The sequence below is a fragment of the Lycium barbarum genome, chromosome 1 (genome assembly GCF_019175385.1).
Source record: "Lycium barbarum isolate Lr01 chromosome 1, ASM1917538v2, whole genome shotgun sequence".
Classification (NCBI taxonomy): Eukaryota; Viridiplantae; Streptophyta; class Magnoliopsida; order Solanales; family Solanaceae; genus Lycium; species Lycium barbarum.
The window spans coordinates 160738746-160760336 of NC_083337.1; the positions used below are offsets into that span (position 1 = coordinate 160738746).

The following is a 21591-nucleotide window of genomic DNA, read 5'->3' on the forward strand; positions in this document are numbered from 1 at the left end:
ATTTAATGTCCGGGCGTACGCTTTTATGCCCGGAGATTATGCTTTTGCGTTCGGGACTTGCGCCCCAAATTTCCGGTTGTACGCCCTATGAATCCACGCCTTTTATTCGTGCCCCAGATCGGTTTTGATATGCCCCGCCTCGAGACTATCCCCAAAATTTGCACCGAAAACGCCTTTGAGAACACTGATCCTACCTGCTTAGGCTTAGTTTATTTGTCATAAAAGAAAGTTAGTTTGACAAATTCATTGCTTAGTAAACCTCCGTTGTTGATAAAGACGAGACCGTCATCGTCCGTCTTAGGTTTGTCAGCCGATAAGATCTCTAATATGATTTCTAAAGCGAAACTCTAAGAATCTCGTACCGTAACAATCTCTGAGATCAACTAGCCAATTAGGTTGATTTGGTTATTCTTTTTAATGTTTTCTATTAAAAAGGAGTAGATCGAAGGCGCGAATTAGGATGACACGACATTTTTGCAAAACAATTCCATTTTTCGACCAAAAATCATATATTTGGCTTTTGGTTGGGAATCATAAACTGAAATTTCTTTTGGCAACAACCCTTCTTCAATATTTTTTCTTTGAGACAAAAGCCAAGTATCACAAAGTAAAGAGGAGATTAATAATGTTAATTAAAATTTACCTTTTAAGTTTCCTCACTCAAATCAATAGGTAAATTTTTAAGAATTTAAGTGGATGAAACTGACATGTTTTTTTTTTTTCACTTTCCAAGTGTTGTAATTTCGACTTCCATCATTTACTTACTTCAATGACGTCTGTTACAACAAAAAGGTGGAGAGCAGGGGCGGAGCTAGGTTGGGTCCAGAGGTTCATCCCTTCGGCGAAAAATTACACTATATATACAAAGTTAGAATTTTTTTTTATGCATCTATAGTAAATGTTGAATCTCCCTGACTTATTCGTGTGTTTATTTCTTTATATTTTGAACCCTCTTCGTAAAAATCCTGACTCCATCATCCACTGATGGAGAGTCTTAGTAGAGAATAAAAATTTAAACACTATAGTTAATAAGGATACCTTGGTCTAGGTTTATATATGGATCAATCAAGGAAAGTCCTCCGACTCAATAAATATCAACAAGATATCGTGACCGCTTATGCTTAGTTTGTTTTATCATAAAAGAAAGTTGATTTGGCGAGTTCATTGGTTAGTACCCCTCCGCTGCTGATAAAGACGGGACCGTCATCGTCCTTCTTTGGTTTGCCAGCCGATAAGATTTCAGAGATCAACTAGCCAACTAGGCTGATTTGGAAAAGGAGTAAGTCGTGGTTGTGAATTGGGACGACGCAACATTTTTGCAAAACAACTCTATTTTTCAACCAAAAATTCTATTAGAGTATCCTGCTTTCACGCAATTCACAGGGTTCAACAAGCAATAAATATTTCACGATCAAGAGTGTAATACTCTTTGTAGCAAAGGTCCTTATATATCATATTAACAATCGAAATATAGTCTTTTGTTTTGGTTGAGAACCATAAACTGAAATTTCTTTTGGCAACAACTCTTCTTCAATTTTTATTTTTTTTATTGGTTGAAACAAATCCCAAATATCACAAAGTAAGAGGAGGTAATTGTAATTAATAACACCAGTTAAGCATTATGTACTTTCGTTAGGAGTTAGGACAGTGGCAGTAGTATAAATACTACTATTCCTCTTGTCTGATCCTACTCATTCATCGTCCAAAACAAACCTTTGACACACATAGACCAAAGTTTCAGTGCTGTCATCCCAGTCCCCCCCACCCACCCACGCCACCGCCGCCGACCCATTACTCCTTGAGGAACAAAATCAATCAGAAAAAAAAAAACGTAACAAAGACAGGTACAACTTGGCTAACCGTGTGTTTTTGCATGCAGAAGTCTTGAATTCTATGCTAAAAGGTTTGATTTTTGTATCTCAATTCTTTGTACGCTTGTTTGTACTTTTGTTGGAACAAATCATGTATAAGGACCAAAGAACCGAAAATCAAGAAGTGAAAAGAAAAAAGAAGTGGAAAATTCGTTATTTTTTCTCAATTGGACTTCAGTTTTTATTAGAATTTTGTTTGTTTCCCTTTGATCATGATAAAGAGGTGAATGGTAGAGGTTTTAGAAAGTTAAGGACTGTTCTTGACTAACAAAACAGAAAATTAAGGACTCTTCTTGACTTACAAATAATACCAGTCTGCTCCTGAAGTCCAGAATTCTTGATTGTTTTTTTTTTTTTTTTTTGCTTTTTAAAAAAAATATAATTTTGGTTTTATAAATCGTGTATTAGTTCAGTAAGGGGTCGTTTATTTGTGGTGTTGGATCAATTAATACCAGCATAAAATAATTCATTGTTTGTTTGGCCGCATAAGAAAATCATGGCCGTTGTGTTAAAAATTACCCCATTGTTAGTTGTGCGGGAATCTATGTACCAACCCACATTATTAGTTGCGCGGGAATCTACGCGGGAATCTATGTATCAACCCACATTATTAGTTGCGCGGGAATCTATGTATCATCTTATGTGGGATAAAATATGGAATAAGAATAGGTGTATAAATGCGGGGATCCAAATATAATTTCTGTTCTATAAATAGTGGATTAGTTCAGTTATGGGTCGTTTATTTGTGGTGTTGGATCAATTAATACCAGCATAAATTAATTCAGTGTTTTTTTGGCCGCATAAGAAGAAAATGATCGCCGTTGTGTTAAATAATACCCTCATTAAGTTACGCGGGAATGTCTGTATCATCTTATGTGAGATAGAATGTGGAATAAGAATAGGCGTATCAATCCGGAGATTCAACCTTTTAAAGGAAAAATTGCCCCTTTAAAGTAAGTAATTCATGTAAAATACAGGGGTCGGTTCTCCGGTTGGTATTCGGTATTAGTTTTTTAAAAGTTCAGTTTTCGGTTTTAAGGGTTTGATATTTCGGTTATCCGAAAAAACCGAACTACTGTGGTATATGTTTCGGTTCTTCGGTTTTCGTATCTTGATATTTTATGTTTAGGTACATTTATGTCCCCATGGCCTGACTTTGCCTCATGTCCTTCCTTTTTCCTGTCCCCGAGTGCCAAAGATCAGGTCTTATCAGTCGAAAGAACTCTTCTTTAGTCAATTTATACAATGACACAAGTTTAAATTCTATATATTACATAAACTGTCAATATATATGTCTTGAGATACTGCTTTTTATGAACTCGAGCTCGAGGTTTCAATTTCTTCATGCATGGTAGTACCCCCATTGACCTCGGCTATACTACTAACTAAATTGGCTTCGCTGGAACCCATATTGTAACTAGCATTTACTGCTGTAGAATAAACCAATTTCAAAATGGGATAACATGCTCGATAAGGCATGAATTCTACTATCATAAGCTTTTCCTGATAGGAACATCTGCGAATTTGATCAATTATTCAAGTGGCTAATACTATAGTTAAACTGGAGACATAATCTTGATATATCTTCTATGCCTGTTTTATCCTCTTTGTAAGAAGAATATCAAAAGGTTATGTGGTACATTTTTCAGGGACCTGAAGATTGGTAGATTTGCAGATTAAAGATAGAAAATACAATGATGAAACACGTAAGATACGCACATGCAATTTTTGCTGCTTACTGATACACTAAAACCTAACCTATTTTAGAGAAAATTCAATAATTTGTATATATACAAAACATCATTTTACCTTATTTACACAATATAATTTTTTTCGACGAAAAAGAATCAATTATAGAACGTCGATTTGATGCGTTAGTTTTCCAATCATCAGGTCCAACTGAAAATAGCTTATTTTTATCCATACTGTAGAACCAAACCAAACAAGAAAAACCGAATTGATAAATTACAGTTCGGTATATACATTAGAAAAACCAAAGGAAGTGCCAAACCGGAGTTCTTAAAAGCTGAACCGGCGTACTAACGTCTACCCCGAGTAAACAATCCTTTGGTTATTACTAAATGCATCTACAATCCATCCAATATTTTATCCCTGCATAACTAGCAAGTGAACCAAACGATCCCTGGGTAAAAAATCTTCATGATTGAATTAATCTATTTACTTTTGCAGTGATAATACTCTTCTTTTGCGTCTCTTTCTTGGTCGTTTTTATTTATTGATATGTGACTTTTAGCTGTAATTAATCAAAAATAATGATTAAGGATGACTTAAATTGAGTTTTGCATATATTTGTTGGTCTTCTGTTTTTATTCCCCGCATTAGGGAGGTGTGCAATTTGAGTTTCACATGCTCATTGGGTTTTCTCTTTTTTCCATTGATTTTTCATTCATTAGTCATTGGTGAGGATTCATATAGCCGACCCAACTTGTTTGGGATTGAGGCATAGTTTTTGTTGTATCCTGGAAAGTTAAGTAGAAAATTCGCTTTGGATTTTGTCCTCGGAGTAGTCGTATTTAATGTTGTGGTTTATCTTCAACTAATTGTTTGTAAATTTTATCCTCTTGTTTCTTTCTGCCTTTTTTTCTTTTCATTGTATTGTTCAATGAATAATTACCTCCAATATACATTTAACACTATTTATGACTTGCTAGAATTTGGGATATTGTTTGACTAGAACTTACCGCGTAATTAATTCCTTTTTTTTTTGGTTTCACGTACCTACTAACATAACTTTTGTTATTGAACTAGTGATACTTTTGGTAATTGCTTACAAAGCTAATGTGAACTTCCGCTTTGATAACGTCAAATTGAGCATCTATCACATTGTTTAGTTGTAGAATTAAGTGACCTGTAAAACCATAAAATATCTTCTATATTACTTCTTTGTATCATGTTAACTTCAATTGATCCTTGTTTCTCCTAAAATTCATATATTTAAGTCTGTGAGATCTCATTCATCATGTGAAATAAATCTTTGCTACTTGTTTCTCGTTAGACATGTTTTCTTTCTGTTTGAACCTTATCTTACAAGCTTCAGTTTATTATTTTTCTTGCCTAATGGAGCTCTCAACTTTATTTAGAAATTCACTGATGGGAGTTGCAACTGTGCGAGATAACTATTTTGACTAGCATCGTCTTGAAGGAAAGAAAGTTTTTACTCAGTGTTTGACGATTCTTTGACGATGGGGTCGAACATTTCTTCTACTTGAGATATCTCAAACAAGAGGAAAAACTGTCATAGTAACATACACATGACGCGAAAGAGTGATAACTACGCCGGGAAAGTGCCAAATGATTCAACTGTCCATGCAGCTAACGATGCTGGAAACCTGAATAGTCATGCTGGGAATGAAAACAATAAATGGAAAAGAATTCAGAAGAACAATGCTAATGCAAGCAATTTTGACTTGAAAAACTTGGATTTCTCACAGGTTGATGATGAGTTAGATGATGATCCTTTGAATAAACAGCTTCCTAGTGCTGTTGATGTTATTTTATCATCGAAATCAGCAGATACCAATCAGAAAATACTCGTTTCAAAGGACCTGGGTAGAAGTAAGAGTCCACTTTCACAGCAGGAATGTGGGATTGCACAGGGATCCCATATCAGTCGAGCTTGTTTGAATTGTACCCCGCAATCAAATGAGGCAGTGGGTCCCGCTGGCAAAATTGCTGGGATAAAAAGTTTGGGAAGTGCCTCAGTTTCTCATACTGGGAATAATACTCTTAAGAGTAGATATCAGAAAAAGAATGTTCAGCCAGCATCTGGAAGTCGGACCTCAAATAATATAACGGAAGAGCCACCGGCTGCTAAATATCAACCTCCTATATCGTCATCATTGAATGTGGTAATAAATGCAGGTCACAATATAGAAAATATAAAAGCTTTACCAGGTGTTCCGGAGGAGGACTGCAAGAATGCTACTGCTTCAAAGTTGTTGATTCATGGAGATAAAGCCCGAGGCCAAACAATTTGTGGTCTTCAAAATGATTTCAGAAGCCTTTGTCGGGCAGTGAGTGAGGCCCATAGGACACAACTAGCTGTTGAAGCTATTGAGATGAGTAAGGGCTATCCTGTTGCTGAGTTTGAGAAATTTCTTCATTCTGCCTCTCCAGTTATATGTCCTTCCGTTAACATCCGTACTTGTCAGGGTTGCGTCCATGGTTTAGGTGCACCTCTATGCAGGCATGAGATACCCAATATCTCTTTAGGGAACTTCTGGCAGTGGTATGAGAAAAATGGGAGTTATGGTTTAGAAGTAAAAGCAGAGGAACATAAGAGATGTAATCAACATGGTTTTGATCGTCTTAAGTTTAGTGCATATTTTGTTCCATATTTGTCAGCCATTCAGCTCTTCAAGGATAATGGAACTCTGGGGCCCATAGATGTGGTGGACTCTGGGAAAAATAAAATATCTGAGAGTTCACCCAGAGTAGACTTTCACACAATATTTTCTACACTTATACCTAAACCTCGTATTGAGGAATCAAGCTCTTTGCAGAAAAGGAATGTTGTCTCCGACTCCGGGTCATCTTCAAAGTACAGCGATACAGAATTGCATCATCCACCAGTTGAATATAAATTGTCTGATGATAATGTGGAGCTTCTGTTTGAATTTTTCGAATGGGATCAGCCCCAAAGTCGTAAACATTTGTTTGAAAAGTAAGTGGCACATAAGTTATTTCTTATCGTTTTAGTTCTATTGTTTGTTAGCAATACGAGTACTTTTCGACTTTTCGTGGTAAAATTAATTGCAAATGGGTCAAAACTAAACTTTTACCTGAGAGGTTCTCCTATAATCGGTATTGTTTATTACTAATCTTTTGTAACTTTGGGAAAATATGAACCAGTATTCTAAGGCAAAAATTTGCAGGAAATAATTTGAATAGATCTTTGTAAAAACATATAAAACCTTTATTTAGAGAAAGGGGAAGGGAAATGATGTTCAGCCCATATGCTTTGCAACATTGACAGGACTTGAACGAGGTTGTTGATAGTCATCTGAATATGCATATCTGAAAGTTGACAGAGGTTATTTTGTAATGCTAAAAGAATTTGTTGAAAATTGTTTCGGGCTGAATGCAATATAGGTCATAGAGGTAGAAGCGGAGTATGTTGTCTGTATCATCTGACTCTCAATTTATATTGCATCTGAGAAGTATGTTATATTTAAGTATCAGATTGGTATTTGGATTCTGGCACATGATTTATTCTACCAAGATTTCCCCTAACCTCTAGAATAAAGAATTTATGAGCAGAGAATGCCTAGTTTTATTGATATCCAATATGATTTTGGTATTGCCAAAATGTGTTTCTTGGGCTCACAACAACTACTATATTCTAGGATTCGGGAACTTATTGCTGGTCGTGGGCCTTCAAGTGGTGGAGTGTATGGAGATCCATCAATCTTACAGTCCGCACGCTTACCTGAACTGCACCCTCATTCGTGGTTAGTATGGAAAGGCTTCTAATATGATTGTATTTATTTTTGTGAATATGTGAAGCACAATCCAGGCTTGCGTCCTTTCTTGAGAAAAAGGAAATATGAGGAAAGACAGTGTTTAGGAAGGCGAGCGCCTTATGCCTTTTGGCGTGAGGTGAGGCGTGGCGAGCCTTCGTCGCCATTAACAGCCAAGGCGTGGCGTTTTTGGAAAGGCAAGGTTGAAGCAAGAAAGGCGAGCATGGCGACAAAAAAAAGAAAGCATGTGTAACTTAAACAAAACGGAAAAAAGACAACAAAAGATTAATTTCTACCTAGGGTTTCACTTTCAGTTGTCTCGTCTTCCATCGCCTTCCATATGACTTACTATTAACTATCTAGTTGGAAACTTTTAAACTTTAGTATCAACTATCTACTTTTAGTTTTTCAATTGAAATATTTGCTAGTAGTTTGTTGAGTATTTGAGTTTTTGGGTATTTATATATGCATATTTAATATTTTAAATTTTTATGTTAATTCTCGCCTCGCTTCTAAAAGGCGCTCACCATGGCACGCCTCGCGATGAGGCGTGAGGCGAGCCCTATTCGCCACGCCTCGCCTCTCGCCATCCTAAACACTGGGGAAAGAAGTATGCGAAAGTATAATCGTCTTCAAGTTCTAGAGCAGAATTCTCTGTAGATCTAATGGTAATTTTGTATTTACAGGTTTTCTGTTGCATGGTACCCCATTTATAGGATACCAAACGGCAACTTCCGTGCTGCTTTCTTGACTTATCATTCACTTGGCCATTATGTTCACAGAGGCCAGGCACTTGGCTCTCATCGTTTGGATACCTGCATAGTTTCCCCAGTTGTGGGTCTCCAAAGCTACAATGCTCAGGTTCGGTAACTGCTGCAACACCCCTTTGAAGTATTTTGGAAAGTTTATTGCGTAACATAAGATAGATAATGGCTATGTCTATGCATAATCAAAATTGTCGATGTACTAAAGTTTGCATTTACACTGCTTTTTCTAACTTATGACAAATTTGCTTCCGAGAAAAATAACACATTTAGAAATAGCCCTGCTAGTATAAATAAACGTTGTCTATGACTTATAATGGTTGATTTCACTTATTCCAGGTATCTTTCGCATTTGCAAATGAAAATTAATTCCTCTTCTTTCACAATAACAATTAGAATCATTATGCTTAGAATGATACTTATTAGAAATAAAAATTATAATAAAATACTGAATCTTGGGTGTACAGTGTACATAGAACTCACAAAATACTTGGAGAATTACTGCTGAGACAGAACTTCCACAGCTGTGACAGATTCTCCTTTGAATTCACGAACAAGAAGTTTCTCAAGTTCTGCAAGAAAAGTAACATATTTGCTATATTTAACCGATGGAAAGTCAAGCATTTGCTGACTTAGATCAAGCAACTGAAACTTTAGAACTAAAACTATATATACCAACTCACCCTCAGTATACAAGCCACTCGGGGATCTTAGTAGCTCAGTTGGTTGGCTATCTGAACTTTCAACTAGTTGGTGAGGGTTTGATTCCCCACCTTGTAATCACCTCCCCCGTTTCCCCTTCCCCTACCCCCCCCCCCCCCCCCCCCCCCCTCGTGTAATAAAAAAATAAAGAATTTAACTCGCCACTGCATTCAGCCAAGTCTTTTGCATTTTTCTTCTGTATGCGTTTAAGTTCATAATTAATACTGTTTGTACAAGGACTAAATTACCTAGCTCTTTCTTCGATGCCTTTCTGGTTCTCTAACATGTACACTGGTATCCTGTCATTCATAATGATGATATTGCATGTTTTCTTTTTTATGAATGGTTAAACTAGGGTGAATGCTGGTTTCAGCCAAGGCACTCCACCAACCACCTGAAAGAAGTGACCTTGGATTCGGATCCACCTTCAGTTTTACAAGATCGACTAAAGACACTAGAGCAGACTGCATCTCTTATGTCACGAGCTAAGAAAACGAATGGTACAGAAACACTCGTGAACAAGCACTCTGATTACGAGTTTTTCCTGTCCAGGCGCCGTGTTCGATTACCTTGATCTATCTTGTTTCTCAACCATATACAGTTCTCATCAAAGGTTTTGTTGTGTGTTTCCAGCTTATCTGAGTATAACTATCAGAGGCTTACATCCGTTTTGATACTTCTTAATTTTCTGGTTTGGAGATTCTTGTATTGCATTGAAACTAGGTACAACCCTTTTCTGGATTAAAATAGTGTCTGCTTGTCTGGCGCATCTGGTGCTGGTTTAGTTTCTTAGATAGCTGATAATTTTAGCTTTAGGGTGTGTTCGGTATGGAGGAAGCTTTTTCATTTTCCATGTTCGGTGGGTCAAAATTTTGAGAAAACATTTTTCCTAGAAAAACAAAGTTCCTCAAAATATAAGGAAAATGACTTCCCTAGTGGAAACAGTGGTCTTCCACATTGGTTGTGTCTTCCCCACTCTCCAACACACCTCATCTTGACCCCTCACCCCGTAGGGCTTCATGCCCACTATCCCACACCCCTACTCCCATCACCCATAGTATTGTCGATTATATATAAATGTTAGGATAATATTTTTCACTTACTTACCGAACACAAGGAAACAAATAAGAGACCCAACTTATTTTTCTGGAAAACATTTTCCTTTGTGTATTACCGAACGTACCCTAAAAGTTTTGTTATTTATCTGTGTAATTGATACACTTCTCTTCTTTTTGGAATCAGTGATTCCGAATCGCATCCTGCAGCTAATACCTACATGTTACATGAATCTTTTATTTACTGACATACATGATATAGATGTAGGTACTCTATAGGCCTCAAGGGATTGGACTAATAGTCAAAGAGTTTGATGACGTTGAGAACCAAGGTTTGAATCAGAGACGATATTGAGGGATTTTTTCCCATCTGCTTAAATTGATGAGCATATTACTTTGTCCACTGTGCTAACGGAAGATTTTAGGTAACCGGTGAATTAATTAAAGTAGACGCAAGTTGGTCCGTACATCATAATTATAAAAATTAAAATTAAAAAGAAGAAGAATCCAGAAGTAGGGACTTTAATCTTTGAAATACTCTAAATGGGGCAATGCCTATGAAGCTCCGGCAGAATTGGAAGGCCTGTCGGATAGTATGCCCATGGGTGCAGGATTCTGCGAAGAAGTGCGGCCTGAATTTGATACTTGAGACCTTGGCTTAATAATGAATAAAGGGAAGCTCTTGGAGCTATCTCCGCCAAGGGGTTAGGTTGTGCTTAGCCTTATAAAGCTCGCTAAGCCTTGCTTTCTTCTCTCCTTCACTTATTAAGTGAAAAATGTCTGACATTCTATAAGCGGCTTGATCGAGTTTACGAAGCTTAAAAATTAATAAAATATTAAATTATTTCAGTTACCCGGATGATCGTCATTAATTTGTTGCCATCACTAACTTGTTTCTGTTTACCTTGATATATTTCTAGGGAACTCCTAACACTATCGATACAATTTATCTAGCTATAATTTACCTATGGTTGTAGGTTAATTTAACTTGATGGTATAAAAAAAATCAATGGTCAATATACAAACGTAAACTCATATTTCACCCACAAGTACAGTTCATTCATCTCTAGTTTCTGTGTATGATGTTTTTAAGTACTTAATAAATCAAGATACATAGTTCATGAAGTTAATTCATATATTTGGATGGGCATATATTGTTTATTTTTGAGAAAAGACATCATTTCACCCATAGTTCGCCGCATAATTCACTTTAGCAACTGAACTTAACTTGTATTTATATACCCCTTATCTAGTATGAAGTGAAATAATATCACCCTGAGATTATAATACCGCTCTCACAATGGAAGGTGCATTACACACGCGCCAAGTCACTCACTTGTCAGCATCACGTCAGAGCCACCTCAACTTGTTGAAATTCATATGCCACCTCAGAATTCACTTCTTCTTCTTTTCTGCTCCATTTTTCCACTTCCACCATCTCCTTGAAAGGTTTTCGTTTATTCCCTATTTTCCCATTGTCTCAATTCTTGAAAACAAATCCTTTTCGGCTATGATGACCCATTTGGAAACTACCCTTCACCGGAAATCGAAATTTGATGAAGAACGTATCCGTCCGCCATTGTTGAAGCACAAAGCTTCAAGATCGAATTTTCGGGTTGCTGCGAAGGAGCTACATTTTGAGTGGGTAAGATATCAAAAGAACCGGAACGCCGAGAGGATTTCGAATCTGAAATTTCGTGCTGTTTGGTTGACATTTAAGGTGTGTTGGAGTGAATTTTCACAACTGTACGCGTACATTTTCTTTTTTGTATTCTTGTATTATTTCATCTTTTTTATTTTTCTTTCTTCTTTCAAAAGCCACAATTCAATTTTTTTAAAATTCTTTTCAACCCTTCATCTCCTGTATTCTTAGAAACCCACTTCCACCATTTCCAAGCTTTCTCTCCATATTATCATTCTTGCTCTGTTTCTGTTTTATTTTTTTCTTTTTTCGTTCTAAACTCTTCTCTTCCTTATTTCTTTGGCTTTAACGATTCCCCATTTATGAGATTTGAGATTCTTTGCACAAATTTGTGTTTATTTTTTTTCCTTCACTAGAACTCGATTTCTCCACCTATGAGATCTGAGCTTATTCGCAAAAAAATTATAGATGCATCCACCGAAATCTAACACAGGCGTTAAGCCCAAAAGCCAAGAAATGCGTGTAGCAGAACTTAGACATTGCAATGAAGTGTAAATGGAGATAAGCTTGTGGCAATGAAGAAGAAGATAGTTGTTGATGTGATTGTATTTGTTTTGTACTGTTTCATGAAAATTAATAAGACTTCCATTTAATTGCCAAAAGAGGTAGCTGGAGAAGACAATAAAATAAAGATACAAAGCAAAAATGAAAAGTCAAAAGGAAAGTGGGGTATATAAAATGTACGTGTCTGATTTTTTTTTGCCACATCAGCATGGAAGGTGGTATTGATTTCACTTCATACTAGATAAGGGTATATAATTACAAGTTAAGCTTAGTTATTAAAGTGAGTTATGCAGTAGTTTAAAGGTGAAATAACGTCTTTACTCTTTATTCTTTCAGAATCCTTTGCTCTTTAATTATTGAAATTATTAGTTACCATCCTCAAAATTCTCTATGTAAAGATTATCTGTCTGCAGCTTGTAATATATATCTATAATATGAATCTAGACATATACTATAAATGGAAATATAATAATTACTGTATATTTTCCAAAATTTTGGAGATTTTCTGATAGACTCATATGCATATATAAAGGCCCACTCTCTGTTCTAAATCCAATCACTTGAGAAGAAAAAAATGTTTCTAATGGAAGGAAGCACGAGTTTTGCTAAGAAGGTGATGGTGATTTTTGTGCTTATGGTCATTCTGGCTATGCTGGATGGTGCTTATGGAGGGGTGCCAACCTGTTGCAGATGGAACCCTGATTGCTGTGAAGCCTCTCTTCAACAAGGACTACCAAGGCCATAGCCTTTGGCAAATGGAATTTATTCAATTGAAAAAACACATTGGTCTTCTTGTTTTTCTTGATAGAACTATATGGACATGGATCTTTTTCTTCTGAATAGAACAAATATGAAATAAATAAAACTTTTATTGAGTACTTTTTGCTGTTTGAGTGTTTCTCTGTCTTATATTAAAATAGATAAAAAGTATTTTCTCCTTATCTATGAACACACACACATGAATTTGTTCGAGTTTAAGGAGGAGCTTAATACAATAACTATGCGTCAATTTCAAATAAAGTTGAGGTTAACTATATGAATCCCCATTGATAATGTAGTTTGATGTATATTATGGTAATATTAACAACATAAAAATAAAAAGTACTAAAAGTTCTTTGAACATTTCAACCCCGAGCACAATTTCCCTTAATGTTAAATTTCGGGTTAAAAATAACAACCCCTCCCCCCCCCCCCCCCCCCCAGTTACTCTTTACGGTTAAAAATGACCTTCCTTTTAACGAATTTATAAAATGGCATATGTGGGACTTTAATTAAATAAGTGATACTAATTTATTGTTTCATATGGTGTTATACCCAACCTATAAATTACCCGACCCATCCATTTGTTCAGAATTATTGGGTTGGATTTCTAAGTATCTACCATTGTTACAGGATGAGGAAGTTGGGTTGAACCTAGATCTGGAATCGATTAAAACTTGTTGAATCAGTTTTGAATCAAAAATCGCAGCTTCAAACGAAGAAAACATTATTATCTTTTAAATCCATTCATTCGCAAAATGCAAAACATCGAAGAAATGGTTTTTAGTTGTTTTGGGTTAAACTGGATGGGTCGGGTTATTTATGGTTGACCACGTAAATCAATACATCAGTGCCACCTATTTAATTAAAGCCTATATGTGTCATCTCATAACTCCGTTGCCATCTCATAATTCCGTAAAAAGAAGGGCACTTTTAATCCAATAATTAATAGTGAGGGCAATTACGGTCTAATAGATGGAAGGAGAGGCATTTTTAACCAGAAATTTAGCATTAACGGCAATAATGGTCCAATAAATGAATAGGAGCACAAATTCAAATCATTTTCAATACGTTAGAATTACCTTTGACCAGCGCACAAATTTAAATCATTTTCGACACGTTAGAATTACCTTTGACCTTGTACAGTATAATAATTAATGCAGATTTTGTCAATCTTCTGAGATTTTCTAATGGATACATATGCAATAGCATATATAAATACCCGCTCTCAATTACTTGAGAAGAAAAAAAGTTTCTAATGGAAGGAAGCATGAGTTTTGCTAAGAAGGTGATGCTGATTTTTGTGCTTATGGTTATTCTGGCTATGCTGGATGGTGCTTATGGAGGTGTGCCAACTTGTTGCAGATGGAACCCTGACTGCTGTGAAGCCTCTCTTCAACAAGGATTCCCAAGGCCATAGCCTTTGGCAAACGGAATTCTGTTCAATCAAAAACACCTAGATCTTCCTGTTCTTAATAGTACTATAGTGGTGTTTTCGATTCTGAATAGAACAAAATATATATGAAATAAATAAAACTTTTGTTACTTTTTTGGCTGCTTATTAAAACAGATAAAGCATCTTCCGCTCTCTATGAACGTACACACACACACACAGAGGCATACTGCACACGGATATAATTTCTGCTTTTATCGTCAAGCGCTCAACGATAGGCGGAGACGGATTTAAACTTTATGGGTTCGATTTTCAGATTTTAGCATTGAGCCTATTATATTTTTAAAGTTATGGGTTTATATCTACTATGTATTACAATTTTAGTAATTTTTTACACACATTTATATTCTGCATCGAAAGTTAGGGTTCAATGAGTCCAATAGAAACTAGAAAATAAATGAGGCGGAATCAAGTAGCTAGAAATAATTGATTTGTACACAAACCAGAATTCCTAAGAACTAGTTTTCTCCAATTCATTCACATTAATAGGCTTGTCGACAAGACACAGTTTTTGTTCCAAAAATAAATCCTACATCAACTGATATTAAAAAGACGTAAAATTTTGATATTCTTAACTAAAAGTCTCGAGTTTGAGTAGTAAAACTGACGAAAGGTCAAGTTTGAGTACTGAGAATCGAAACCTTTTGTTAGAACCAGTGAATTTCAAACAACTTCCGATACCGACATTGCTTGTGGCTGATATACTATAGCTTGGTGGAGTTGAAATTGAATACAAGGACATCAAGGTTGAATACTTGGAAGAGGCGTTTACAACATCGAATTGGATATTGAGAATTCACAAAATCAAACCACTCAATAACAGGTGGAAGCCAGAGTTTTCTCTTCTAAAACGCAATGCCTCTTCTGGCTTCAACCTAAAGTATACGGTTCCTTCTTTTCCTGGAAAATGTTTGAAAAAAACTGCTACAAAACTACCTTCTCCTAGAAATGTTCGACAAAACCTGTCACAAAACTACCGAAGCTATGATGATGAGTGTCAATTTCGCAAAGCATTAGATGATATCAATTACTGTTTTCTTGCGATGTTTGTCGCTGCAGTTAAGTTCTTTTTTGCCGAGTTTTACTAGATAACTTGGGTCTTCCTAAATGGACAAGTTGCAACATTTTTCGTAATTTCTGAGTTAGGAATACAGTACAAGGTAAGTAATATCTTATATGGTGGAATAAGACCAATTAATTTTTGAGAACTCAAACACACTTCACCGGCCAAAATCCATGATTTTTCTGAAATTGTTTTCAAGAATAATTCTGATACATAAACACTTCTAAATCCATTTCTTAAATTTCTTTTCGACGACTGTTTTCGAAAGGAGAAATAAAATCAAAACCTGCTCCAGCTGGGCAGCTACTATCAAGAATGCTAGTGCCCATTGTACCTCAAAGCCTCAAACCAATTAGTTTTCAAGAAATTGCGCCGACTGCCCCCTTCATAGTTCATATGACTGGTCTTCAATCTTTGCCCCTCAAATCGGTGGTCTTTAATTTTTATCCCTACTTCCCATTTAATGAAAATTTGTGGGCCGAAATATCCTTATTCGCTGGTCTATAAAACCAAAGATTCAGGTTCGAACCTAGCAGAGGCAAAAAAAAAAAAAATTGCAAGACAAAATTTCATAGCAAACTTGCCTATTAGGGCAAAAGTTATGTCTTAACGCATAATATATAGTTCCTTTTCCGGTATAGTTTTATAGTATAACTTAATTTCTACAAACTATGCCGGACAAGGCATACTTTACATAGAAAATATGCCTTAAGGTATAACTTTTGCTCGAATAGGCATAATTTGTTATGAAATCTTGCCTTGCAAATTCTTATTTTATACTCTGCTAGGATTCGAACCCAGAATCTTAGGATATTTTCGGCCACTTAAAATGCCGAAGGACAAAAATTAAAGACCAGCGATTTGAGGGACAAAAATTAAAGACCACCCCCGAAATAGAGCATTTGTGCGAATGACCCAATTCAGTAAATCAACACGATTGCCCTTATTTGGGGTGGTCTTTAATTTTTGTCCTTCGCATAAAACTTCTGGATTCGGGGTTCGAACCCCCACTCAATCAAAAAAAATTTAAAAAAAAAAAACGCAAGACAAAATTTGAGATTCGCAAGGCAGAATTTCAAACTTTACCTTTAAGGCAAAGTTTGCCTCAAACTCTACCTTATCAGGCAGAGTTTGACTGCAAACTCTACTTAAGGCAGAGTTTTGCCTTCGGGCATAAAGCAAACTCTACCTTAAGGCAGAGTTTTACCTTCACGCATAAGGCAAAATTTTACCTTAAGATAGAAATTTGCATTAAGGCAATTTTTTTTTAATTCAACTGAAATTTTGCAAAACTCTGCCTTAAGGCCTAACTTTTGCCCGAATAGGCCTAATTTTGCTATGAAACTCTGCCTTGCGAAATTTTTTTTTGGACTGAACCGTGGTTCAAACCCTGAACCTCGGGGTATTAAGGAAAGGCCAAAAATTAAAGACCAGTGCCTTTGAAGGGTAATCCGCTCAAAAAAGTTGTTTGATTAGTCCCTCTTTTTAGCCCACTGAGACTCCAAAGACCGCCAGGCAATTTGCACAATTGCTCTTATTCGAGGGTGGTTTTTCATTTTTGCCCCTCAAATTGGTGGCCTTTAATTTTTGCCCTTCGCTGCACACCCTTTGGTTCCTGGTTCGAACCTCCGCTCAATCAAAAATTAAAAAAAGAAAAATCGCAAGGTAGAGTTTGGATTCGCAAGACAGAGTTTCAAATTTTACCTTAAGACAGAATTTGCCTCAAATTCTAGCTGATCAAGCAGAGTTTGCCTGCAAATATACTCTAATTTATCAAGCAGAGTTTAACTGCAAACTCTACTTAACGTAGAGTTTTACCTTCAAGCTAAGACAAGGTAGAGATTTGCATTAAGGCAAGATAGAGATTTGCATTAAGGCAATTTTTTTTTCTTTTTTGCTCAATTGGAATTTTGTAAAATTCTGCCTTAAGGCCTAATTTTGCTACGAACTTTGTCTTGCTATTTTATTTTTTTTACTGAGCCGGGATTCGAATCTCAAACCTCATGATTGTAGGCAATTAATGACCACCAATTTAAGGACAAATATTAAAGACCAGTGCCTTTGAAGATAACTTGGGTCTTCCTAAATGGACGAGTCGTAGCACTTCAGTAATTTCTGAGTAGCTCTATGCCGTATTTCCCGCTTTGGTTAGGAATACAGTACAAGGTAAGTAATATCCTATTTGGGGAATAAAACCAATTAACTTTTGAAAAATCAAAAGCACTTCATCGACCAAAATCCATGATTTTCCTGAAATTGTTTTCAAGAATGATTCTGATATATAAAACACTTAAATCCATTTCCCAAATTCCTTTTCGACGACTGTTTTCAAAAGGAAAAATAAAATCAAAATCTGCTCCAGCTAGCAGCTACTATCAAGAATGCCAGGTGCCCATTGTACCTCAAGGCTCAAACCAATTAGTTTTAACATTTCATTCTAGCTACTTGATGAACGTGGATAAAGAACTGTCAGTACCACAATTGAACCAGAACGTGTGTGTGTTTTAACTACAAACTAAAGGTGCATCACTATAATTACAACAAGACGTTGCAAGATTAATGATCACCCAAGGGAAAACAACTAAGATAATATGGACTACCTTATTTGGGGTGGAATTACCCCTTCAATGTCTAGACTGAATGATGGTTGTCGATGCCGCAAATCAATTTGATTAATCCCACTGAGACTCCAAAGACCGCCTACCATGATTATGTAGTTGCTTAATCACCTTAATTAATAAAACCCTTCACCCGCCCCCCTTTTTCTTTGGCTCCGTCAAGAAGGCTAATACTGTATGGTAACCAAAGTATCAACATTACTGAGGTACACCCTCTTTGGCATTCATCTTACATGATCTAAATTTAGTCACCAAAGTCACCTCAGCCAGAAGCTACCAATACAAAGATACTGTTTAATCACTGGATCCCTGTGCAACTTGCCTTTCAGACTTCAGAGTCACATACAGTAACATATGGCTGTGGATCAGTAAGAACAAAACTTAACAGGGGTGCAGAATGCAGATACGGAAAATCACAACCCATATTAGAGAAAGACTGCCCCATGCAGTAAATTATTTTGGCTAATAACTAGTCTGATATTAGACGGTTTCCTGTCAACTAAGAACCTGGCCAATTTCATTCTCAAAAAAAAAAAAAAAAAAAAAAAAAAAAAAGAACCTGGCCAAAGTTACGGGGTGGCAAGTGCCAGGACAATGCATACAATATTAGATTACAAAAAAACTCAAGTATAGCTGGAAATTATGATCTAACGATCACATTCTCAAACAAAAAAAAAAATCAAGAAAATTATAAATGGAAAAGAATTCAGAAGGATGCTAATGTAGGCAATTGTGACTTGAAAAACTTGGATTTCTCACAGGTTGATGATGAGTTAGATGATGATCCCTTGAATAAAAAGCTTCCTAGTGCTGTTGATGTAATTTTATCATCGAAATCAGCAGATACAAATCAGGAAAAACTCATTTCAAAGGACCTGGGTAGAAGTAAGAGTCCACTTTCACTGCAGGAACGTGGGATTGCACAAGTATCCCATATCAGTCGAGCTCATTTGAATTGTACCCCGCAATCAAATGAGGCAGTAGGTCCCGCTGGCAAAATTGCTGGGATAAAAAGTTTGGGAAGTGCCTCAGTTTCTCATACTGGGAATAACACTCCTAAGAGTAGATATCAGAAAAAGAATGTTCAGCCAGCATCTGGAATCTAATATTAAGAGTATTATTCCCGGTAAGAGAAAAGCAAAAGGCATATCACGCAAGTCTGTTAAGGTTTTCAGCACCAAGCACAATTAAACGCACTAATACAACAAAAATAACTATGAACCCGAACAAGAGTTGTATCAACAGAGGAATTCGAAAAACTTCAATTAAGCGAAATATATGAAGTCAAAACCATGCCATCCGAATTCAAGTATCATCCTGGATTTTTTGTTCAAATGCATGTATGCAGTTCTAACTTTCTGGCACAGTTACAGTGATTGTTTTCTTACACTAAGTTCAAATTTCGTATTCCTAATTACTGCCATATTTGTCCGTAAGTTTCTCTAACAATTAATATATCAGCTTGACAGCTATATTTAGTGCCATCCAAGAAGATCCTAGGCAATGAGGGTCATGTCTTATTCCCTTGGTACTTGCATGAAACCACTGCTTAAGCGCTGAACTAGCTTCAACGCGTGAACGAGCCTAAAGCGAGCCTTCAACAACACTAACCCCCCCTCCCCCCCCCCCTCCCCCCCCCCCCCCCCCCACACACACACACAAAAAAAAAATCTCTATTATCCTTTAGGTGGATTTGGATCGGAAGCTCCGGATGCTACCTTGTTTCCACCAAACAATAGAAGATAGAAAAATAGTGATAAAAACCAAACCGAGGTAGATATAAGTAGCCTGACAACTTATCCCCCCTCTGCCCGCCCCTTCGTGCAGATAGATAACCTGGATGGTTCCAGTTAAGTATAAGCGATAAAAACAATTTTGTTCTCCAGATCAAAGGAAATAAAACCACCACGATTATGAAAAGAAACTCTGCACCTTATATAAAGCACATGATTGGAAACTCAAGCAATCTACAAAACTATTTCTTAAAATTCCCCTGCAATCTCAAGTATACGGGACTTTCAATTCTCCAACAGAATTATACAAAACACCTAATTAAACAACTAGCAGATTTGTAAAAATTCAGAACTATGGTACATACTTTAATCAAGATCCTCCATCCTTGTTTGTCCTCCAGAACATGGATTCGACTCCCCAGGAGTATTACTGCTACCACTATCATTGTTGCTATTGCTTCCCCCACCTTGACTGTCGCTTGTCTCGGCATGCGATCCCAACCCCCTTAACAACCCTGGTAACGAAATCCTAACCCTTCTCTCCACGGTTCTCGGTATTAAAGGATTCTCTTGATTTCCTATACCTTCTAAACCCAAAGAAAACCAACCAGCACCAGCATTGTTATTAGTATTAGCATTCCTACTAGTATTTCCAGACCCCACTTGTGGGATTACACTGCGTATGTTGTTGTTATTCCTACTAGTATTTCCAGACCCCACTCGTGGGATTACACTGGGTATGTTGTCATTGTTGTTATTGCTACTAGTATTTGTCGGTTGTTGTGATGTTGTTTTCATATTCTCATAATCAGTATCATCAGTTGGCAACTCATACCGACAAACCGGGCACGAATTATGCAATTCTAACCAAGGTAATATACAATCTTTATGGTATATATGCTTACAAGGCATTTGTTTCACCAATTCATTCACTTCAAAACAATCTTTACAAACAGCACATTGTGATGAATCTGAATTCAACAATTCATCACTAACCTTAACATCAGGAAGCCCTAAAACAACTGATTTCGCTGCAGGTGGTGGGCCGGACCGGTTCGGGTCATTCTCTGCTAATTGTTGGATCAGTTGCTCCAAACCCGGCCCAAGAAAATAATCACCAAAATTACCCGGTAACCCTGACCCAAACTCATTATTGTTTTCAAAGACTAATTGAATATTTGCATCACCAGCAGCAGCTCTTAAATAGTCATTAAGAAACGCAAACGGGTCGAATTCATTAGGTGATCGGCCCGAAAAAGCGACTCCACCGAAGAGGGCAGAAAGGTCATTTTCAAAGGGATTGTTGCTGTTATGGGTAATTGGATGATGTGGAGGTGGGGCCGGGGCGGTATCGGATTGTTCTAAGAATGTAGAATTGCAATTAGGGCAACAGAGTTCGGAATTTGTTGGTAAGGTGACAGTGTGTTGACATTCGTAGCAGTAGTAATTTTGAGGTGAATTTCCGGTAACGTCAAGGTTGCCGGTTGATGACATTTTGTATATACAGAAATCAAATGTGTGGGTTATGTTGTGGTAGAGGGAGAGGGAGAGAGAAATGATATGGACAAAGGAGAATTTATATGACCCACTTTTTTAATGTCATAATTTACAAAGATTTTGATACCTATCTTTTTTGGGTTTCCAACTCTATATCTAATTTCTTTTCAGGGGTCAAAAATACCTCTCTACTTTGAAAAAAAAAAAAAAAAATATCCTCCAAACTTATTTTGAGTCAAAAATACTCTTTTTGTCCTTAAAGTTTTCAAATATACCCCTGCCTTGACGGAAATTATCCCCCTAAAATAACCCGAAATCAATTTTTAAACTCGACCCAACTAAATAATAACCCATAAGACCCTCTTATTCCCCCAATACGTAGGTATGAAG

The 21591-nt window shown here is 36.6% G+C and overlaps 2 protein-coding genes across 5 annotated transcripts; one reads left to right on the plus strand and one right to left on the minus strand.

Moving 5' to 3' along the window:
* The first annotated feature begins 1698 nt into the window (after positions 1-1698).
* On the plus strand, positions 1699-9668 carry LOC132625920 (uncharacterized). Of its 2 annotated transcripts, none has more exons than XM_060340573.1 (5): positions 1699-1844; positions 4973-6555; positions 7238-7342; positions 8038-8212; positions 9173-9668. In XM_060340573.1, the coding sequence occupies exons 2-5, from the start codon at positions 5144-5146 to the stop codon at positions 9389-9391; spliced, it is 1911 nt and encodes a 636-aa protein (XP_060196556.1). In that variant the 5' UTR covers positions 1699-1844; positions 4973-5143; the 3' UTR covers positions 9392-9668. The 2 variants fall into 2 exon arrangements, with proteins under 2 accessions (XP_060196556.1, XP_060196545.1); XM_060340562.1 differs by having other exon boundaries at positions 1735-1903.
* Positions 9669-18424: 8756 nt separating this feature from the next.
* Positions 18425-21317, minus strand: LOC132602145 (E3 ubiquitin-protein ligase RING1-like). 3 transcript variants are annotated; one of them, XM_060315150.1, is made up of 2 exons: positions 20070-21317; positions 18425-18973 (listed from the first exon to the last, which is right to left on the minus strand). In XM_060315150.1, exon 1 carries the CDS (start codon positions 21196-21198, stop codon positions 20071-20073), a length of 1128 nt encoding a protein of 375 aa, XP_060171133.1. In that variant the 5' UTR covers positions 21199-21317; the 3' UTR covers positions 18425-18973; position 20070. The 3 variants fall into 3 exon arrangements, with proteins under 3 accessions (XP_060171133.1, XP_060171125.1, XP_060171130.1); XM_060315142.1 differs by having other exon boundaries at positions 18425-19027; XM_060315147.1 differs by having other exon boundaries at positions 18425-19073.
* Between the last annotated feature and the right edge of the window lie 274 nt (positions 21318-21591).